We start from the raw sequence: 8366 nt of genomic DNA on the forward strand, positions 1-8366 counted from the left end.
AGCTACTCTGTTTGATAGTAACATGTTAATTTGGTAATATTGTCTAAAAAAAAAATAAGATATTTTATTTGTCCTTATTTCATTATGTGTTTTCTCCTTAGGGGTTTATGAAACAAAATAAATTAGGCCGTACTTTTTACCAAACAATGGTCCAATGGGGAAGGCTCTGGCTAAATTTTTCATTTAATTTTTCGTATTTTTTTGTTATCAATGAATTTTTTTAACATTTTAATTTTTTTTAAAATTTTTAGATGCATCTAATATAAATACACTTAAAAAGAATAATATCTGTATTTTTTAAAAAAACAATTAACTAAATTCCAAAAATACAAAAAAAAATATAAAAATTCAATACATTTTCATGCTCTTGTACATTTATTAATTTTTTAAAAACATTTTTGTACAAATATTTTATTTTTTAAGTGCATCTAGGTTAGGTGTATCTAAAAAGTAAAAAAAATAAAATATTAAAAAAATAAAAAACTTAATTTTCAAAAAATTTGTGTTAAAAAATTAGAACCAAACAAGACGAAATAACTTAAGAAAACCTCATTTTTTTAGGTCAAATGAGTACTTAAAATTACAACTAAACACATTAATTAAATTTTTTTAAGCAAATAAACAAAATAAATTGACTTAAAATAAGTGCCACCAAACATGGCCAAAGGAAGATGATCTGTATCCCGAACAAATTGTCTATAGTCCAAAATCTAGATTAGAAGACGTTGTTCGGGCTCATAAGGGCTATCATGAGTCGTATTTCAATAATTTAAATTGTTCATTTTATAAGGCGTTTCATGTGTGTCATCTTTGAGAAAAACTAAGTCAATTTGATAATTATAATATGTTTAATTTATCGTCTTTGTCTCAAATTTTTTTTTAATTTTTTTTTTTATGACAAGTATATTTTGTAAAATAGACTATCTATTTTTTGGTAATAAATATGACAAATTAAATAAATTATGATTATAAAATGAATATAATTTTTTATAAATAATATATATATATAAAAAATTCTATAAAATAAATTATTCAAACCATGAGTTAAAATAAACTCCACTTGTTCCGACAAATATCATCCAACCAGATCTAGACGGAGGAAAAGTCCAACCCAACTGTTACTACCATTATTGAATGATCCGTAGATTATTTGTAAACTCCACGAGTTTGGACAAAATAGCATCCAACCAGATCTAGACACCGGAAAAGTCCAGCCCTACTGTTCCTACCATTATTACATTACAACCTTTGGATGATCCGTGAGGATCTGTAACATAACGAAGAGAATCTGCACCTATTATTATTATTTGAATAAATTATAGGATTGTGTAAATTTTAGAAACAATCTATTAAATGTAAAATATAGATAAAATTTGAAAAAATATGTAAAATATAGGATTGTTGTTGTTGTTTTTTTTTTTTTTTTTTTTTTTTTAAACCCAAATTCGTGTACCAAACTAAAAAATTTGAAACTTACATTATTTCATGACAACCATTGGATGATCGAGATCTTCCGTTGTTATTGCTGAGATGCACAATAAAATATTATTTGTCTTTATTATTATTTTTAATAATTAATTCTAAATAATAAATTAATTATAAATATTCATATAAGCGGGATATAAAACGGTAACAAAACTTAAAAAGATAGAAATTTTCTTTTTTGATAATCATTTTGATTATAAGCAAACTTTGGAGAAAAAATTATTAGATATTATTGAAATATTATGCGATATAATTTATGTAATATGTGGTGTTGTTTGACAAATAAAAAATCACAAAACATAATGGGTTGTTTTGTGGAATATGTGGTGTTGTTTGACAAATAAAAAATCACAAAACATAATGAGTTGTTTTGTGGAGTAAGTTAAAAATTAACTTTTGACTTTTTTTTAAAAAAAAATATATAAAAAAATAGAAAAATAATGTGACTCGGATTAAAAACCAAAATTAAATTTTAACTTCTTACCAAATGAGACCCTAAGCCAATCATCTGTTATCTTTAAATTACTTTACAAAACTCAATAATTTTTTTTACTACTTGGCAGTAGCACCGTGTAGATAATATAATAAAACAGAAAGTTTAGGGTCCAGATTTGTGTCCAGAATTATAGTGAATAGTGAAAATTAAAAGCGTGTGTTATAAAACAGCAATACTAGGTATTATGAAAATCTTTCATGAAAATAATCATGAAAACTTTGTAACCTTTGAATAACACTTAGAATAAAGCACTACACACTAATTAAGGTAATTCAATGATCATAAATTTTTCATGATCATTTTCATGAAAAAATATTCATGATCCCTAACTTTTTCCGTTATAAAATATATAGATAGAATGAATTTGAAACACATATTAATATTTTTAAATAAAATTTCTATTATTACTAATAATAAAATTGTTTAGAATATTGAGTAGTGACTGGATCCATTAAAATATAATAAAAGTATAAAAAAAAATAACAATGATTGGTGGTCCGAAAAATCATGGTTCGAATGGCTTGAAACACTCAAACGATCTCGTTTTGACACATTCAAACCATTCATGCTACAAAAATTTAGACCACCAAACATTTTCCTAAAAAAAAATCGAATGTCTAGAACAGACAATAATAAAAAACAAAAAAAGAAGAAGAGATTTTATTAAAGTTCATATTAATATCTATTTACGTACAAGGCACATGCCGTACTATAAGGGCCTACCACACAAATAATTCAACTCAGGTCTAACTTACATAAAATTCTTTGGTTTCGTTTGGTATAACTGTTAAAACAGTTTATACATTATAACTTAATAGATTATAAATTATGATTTTAATCAGAAGTTGTTAATCTGTTTGGTATAACTGTTAGATTATATATTTAAGTTGCTGAGTAGTGTTTGTTAAATAAGCTGTGAAATAGTTTTTTTAATTAATTTTTATTTTTTGTTTGTCTATATTTCTCATAAAAAATAATAATAATAATCTATAGTCCATTTAAGTCTTTTTCTATTTTTTAAAAAATAAAAAATAAAAAAATTTAAGAGTATAACCATAAATTAACATGTCCACAGCAGAAGCTGATAATCAGAAGCAAGAGGTGAAAAGTTTCTCAGAATCAGCTTTTTTGAGTTAAAATAAGCTGTTAGAATAAGAAGCTGTTTGAAATAAGTTTAACCAAACGCTCCAAAATAACTTTTTCAAAGCTAAAAGTCATAAATTGGCTCTGAAAAGCTGAAACAAATACCCCTTTTGTATATACATATAATATTACAAATTTAAAATTTATTTAAAAATATTAATATGTAATTTAAATTTGATCACTCACGCCTTACCATTTAAATCCTAACCATATCTTCACATCCATATCTTCACATCCAGAGTCAATTTCATATACCTGTTTGTAGGTAAGCAAATATGGTGCACAAGCACATCCTTCTCTTTACTTATCCAGTCCAAGGGGCTATCAATCCTTCACTCCAACTAGCCAAACAGCTCATAAGAATGGGTGTCAAGGTCACCCTAGTCACCTGTGTCTCCGCCCATCGTCGCATGCCCAAAACCACCACATTCCCACAAGGCTTAACCTTTGCTTCCTTCTCCGATGGCTACGATGATGGGTTCAAAGTTGGTGATGACTATGAACACCTTCTGTCTGAGCTCAAGAATCGCGGGTCTCAAAAATTAGCCCAACTCATCACTGCCAGCGCCGAGGAAGGCAACCCTGTCACAGGTTTGGTCTACACTATGCTTCAAACATGGGTAGCCAAAGTGGCTCAATCCTTTCACATCCCATCCACACTTCTTTGGACTCAACCAGCCACTATTTTTCATATCTTCTTTTATTACTTCAATGGTTATGGTGATACCATTACAAGTATTTCCAATGATCCTTCCTTCTTTGTTGAATTACCGGTACTCCCACAGCTCTCCAAACGTGACCTTCCCTCTTTTCTTGATGCTTCAAACCCTGACTCAGACACAAAATCATTTAAATTTTTACTGCACAGATTTAAAGAACAGCTAAATACGCTTAACGAAGAAGAAAACCCTAGAATACTGGTAAACACATTCGATGCTTTGGAACCGGAGGCCTTAAGAGCCATTGATGAGAAGCTCAACTTCATTGCAATAGGTCCATTAGTCCCATCGGCATTCTTGGATGGGAAATATCGATCCGATACTTCTTTTGCGGCTGACCTATTCCAAAAATCAAAGGATTACGTTGAGTGGTTGGATTTGAAGCCAAAATCATCCGTTGTTTATGTATCATTTGGAAGCTTAGCAACATTATCAAAGCGACAAGTGGAGGAGATAGCACGCGGGTTGTTGGAAAGCCATCGACCATTCTTGTGGGTCATAAGGGCTACAGAAAATGGCGAGAACGAAGAAGATGAGCTAAGCCGTAGAGAAGAACTTGAACAACTAGGGATGATAGTGCCGTGGTGTGGTCAAGTGGAGGTCCTTTCACACCCATCTTTAGGGTGCTTCGTTTCACATTGTGGGTGGAATTCTTCATTGGAATGTTTGGTATTTGGTGTTCCGATGGTATGTTTCCCACAGTCATCAGATCAACCAACGAATGCAAAACTTATAGAAGATGTATTCAAGATTGGAGTGAGGGTAACAGTGAATGAAGATGGAATAGTGGAAGGTGATGAGATCAAGAGGTGCATAGAAGTGGTTATGGGTGGCGGAGAGAAAGGTGAAGAAATGAACAAAAATGCCAAGAAATGGAGGGATTTGGCAATGGAAGCTGCATCGGAAGGTGGATCCGTGGAAATGAATGTTAGGGCTTTTGTAGATGAGGTTGAAATTTTTTTTGACAAGTCTAAGTCCATATAGAACTACACACAAAATGAGATACACTCTTTGTTAAATATGTGTGTCTCATTTTGTATTTAATATTTATGCTCTTAGCACTGTTGTTAAGATTTTATAAGTCGAACATTTTCATTACAAGTTCTATAACATTAATGGTAAGTTTTTTTCGTTTGGGGAGTGATTATTTTAGCAAAAAGAAAATCTTAGAAGTCTCAAATTTTTTACCAAATAAATGATCAAATGTCTCACATGGGTGTGGGGTCTACAAAATTGCAGACTCCACACCTATGTGAGACATTTGGTTATTTGTTTGGTAAAAAATTTGGTGTCCCTAGCGTTACCCTTAGTAAAAAAGTCAAAAAGTCAATTAAAATTAGTCACATCACCTCTTTACTTTTCGCACCTCTTTTCATAAAAAATCAAAAAATTATTAAAATAACTTGTTCCCAAACAAGGCCTTGTGATTCTATTTGATTAACACTTAATTTTTATATATATACATTTTTTTTTGAGAGTTAGAGCTTGTTTGGCATGACTTACGATAGTACATATTTTTTATTTTATTTTTATATTTGTAGGTTACATTATCTCTCTACTTTTCTATATATTTTTTTGTAAAATGTCAAAAGTGTATTTATTTAGATCATGTCAAACAATCCCTTAGTCTTTGGCATTTTGTGTTTTAAACTATGAAATTCCATAATTTTTTTTTTCATTGTACATTCCTTTTGTATGAAATTTATATTTTTGCAATCTAGCCGATGAATCAAATAAAAACTCAATTGAATATGAAATTTTGTAAAAAAAAATAAAAAATTTATACTTTATTTATTTTTTATTTTTTATTTTAAAGTGAAAAAGTGTGAAATCAACTAGGGTATTCGGCTTAGTTATTGTGTAACATCTTTTGTGGCATGAGATTGTAAGTCCAACTCTTATGAAGAGAAATTTAATATCTTTTATAGCAGTAGTTTGTTTTTTCCTGACTTAGGCTTGGATTATTGATATTGGTTGGGTTTGTGGTCGGTTATTTGTCTCCCACTATAAGAATTATATGTGATTAGTGGTTGGGCGTTAGATTGAGGGCGGATTTGGATTATTGATTATTAGAGTTTATTATCTTGTTAGTTATAATAGATTGGTTTATTTAATGATGTAAATAATTTTTATGTTTATAATTATTTTTCTCTCGATTGAAAAAAAGAGCGTGAAATAAGTTTTTTGAAATAGAAATTTTTCACTAAATAATATATATAACATTATTTCTATTGTAATCCTTTGAATGCATTGCGAACTTCATAGGTTAATAAATGTATAAACAAGATCTTCAAGTGCACGAAAAACTTTTTATAAAAACATAATGGTCCATGCCATTAAAAATTCGAAAAATAATGGAGCAGATTAATAGTTGGAAGTTGGAAGATGGAACTGCCCAATTATTTTTGGAAAAATATCCATATAATTTGAAAAAGTTATTGTATATGTATAAAAAGTTTATTATTAATTTTATTTTTTTTTTTAATTTTAAACTGAATTCAAATCTTCTTATTATTTTACTCTTTTCCATGTGTTTGTTTGTTCATTGTTTTAAATTTTTTTTTTATTCCATCAAAATTCATTTTAGGGCAAATTACATATACACCCCTCGAGGTTTGGCTAAATTACAGATATCCCCCTGAGGTTTGAGAAATTACGAATTCCCCCCTGAATGCTATATTTGCATAAGAAATTAGGGGGTAATTTGTTATGAAATATAAACCTCAGGGGGTAAATTGTTATGAAAATACAAACCTCAGGGGGCGGGATGTAATTTCTGAAACCTCAGGAGTATCTGTAATTTAACCAAACCTCGAGGGGTGTATATGTAATTTGCCCTTAATTTTAAAGTTGTGATAGCATACACTCAATTTATTGGATCTTAATTACTTGTGAGTTGGATTTGAATCATACATAAAAAAAAAAAAAAAAAAAAAATAGAAGGAAATCTTACATTATGAAATTTTTAAAAAAATTAAAGAAAAAATAGAAGCAAAAAGGAATCTCGCAAAGGCGGTTTTTTTTTTTTTTTTTTTTTGAGCACAGCAAAGGCGGTTACATTATCCAATAACATGAAAAACAAAATACACTTGACGAGACAGTGGTCAGTTTTCATTCGGCGTGTCTTGTGATTGTAATATCAATATCAATATCATTATCATTGTGAGTATGCCCACAAGCGTGCGTGATTATACAAGACAATGATCAAATGAGACAAACTAAAAAAAATCATAAATTTATTCTCTAAAAAAAATTCACAATACATCAATTGAATCGACATTACATTTTTTAAAATTTATGATAAAAATAAGTTTAAAAAACTATCAACAAAAACTAATATTTTAATGAGTGATGATTGAGAATCTCGTCCTCACAAAATTTGCATAAAATTTTTATAAATTTAAATCATTTATAATGTGAATCTTACGTATATTTAAATGAACCCTACAAATATACAAATCAGAACCACTTTGAAAATATAGAGGTCATTTAAAAAAAAAACCCAAAACATTTCCTTATTTTAATTAAATGCGTCATGGCAACCGTTGCTTGGTGGGTGCCAAACAACTCGAGGAAAAGGCTAGGCTCACACTTCAAAAAAAATAGTATAAAAATTATTCACCCACTTTGGCACAAGGTTTTAGACTTTTTTTTTTTTTTTTTTAATTATTTTAATCACAAAAATTAAAATAAATTATTTAATCACAACAAATAAAATATTATATTTAATCCATAATCATTACACTTTTATCTCACAAAAAAAGTCAAAAAACCAAAAGTCTTTCCCAAACTAAATTTTTTAGCCCAGGTTAAAATAGCCAAAAAAAGTCAAAAAATCAAAAAACCAACCCACTTCCCAAACGGAGGCTTTGTTTTTAGTTTTTAGAATTTATTTTTCAAAAAATTTTATTTTTTATATATTTTTATTTTCACTAAATTTTTTTAAAATTTTAAGCAAGTTTTATTTTTATTTTTAAACATACCTAATATAAATATACTTGAAAAACATAATATTTGTAAAAAAAATCTTTAAAAAAATTCACAAAATACTAAAAATATAAAAAAAATTATGAAAATTTAATACATTTTTAATATTTTGTGTATTTATTAATTTTTAAAAATATTTTTTTACAAATATTTTACTATTTAGATACATCTAAGTAAGATGCATACAAAAAATTAAAAAAATTACTTAACTTTTTAAAAATATTCACTAAAATAAAAAAAAATACGAAAAATAAAAAACTTATTTTCCGAAAACTGAAACTAAATGCACTGATTAGAGATTAAATTTTTTATTAAAATTTTTACAAAACTTTTATATGAGTGTGTGTCATACACTCATGTATAATTTTTCAAATATTTTATAAAAAAAATTAGTAAAAAATTTTATATCCTTAACATTATTAAAAAGTTATATTAATATGTTCCATGTGATCGTTATCTGTAAATTAAAGTTGGTGATAACTTAGGATAAGTTAAAATGGGTGAGTTTTAATTACTCCCTCTGTCCCATTTTATTC

The 8366-nt window shown here is 27.8% G+C and overlaps 1 protein-coding gene across 1 annotated transcript; it reads left to right on the forward strand.

Annotated features, from left to right (window-relative positions):
• The first annotated feature begins 2367 nt into the window (after nt 1-2367).
• On the forward strand, nt 2368-4974 carry LOC114316213 (UDP-glycosyltransferase 75C1). Its single transcript, XM_028262880.2, has one exon. The coding sequence runs from the start codon at nt 3400-3402 to the stop codon at nt 4825-4827; it is 1428 nt and encodes a 475-aa protein (XP_028118681.2). The 5' UTR covers nt 2368-3399; the 3' UTR covers nt 4828-4974.
• The last annotated feature ends 3392 nt before the right edge of the window (nt 4975-8366 follow it).

This window comes from Camellia sinensis, chromosome 6 (assembly GCF_055761805.1).
Source record: "Camellia sinensis isolate YWXY chromosome 6, ASM5576180v1, whole genome shotgun sequence".
Lineage (NCBI taxonomy): Eukaryota > Viridiplantae > Streptophyta > Magnoliopsida > Ericales > Theaceae > Camellia > Camellia sinensis.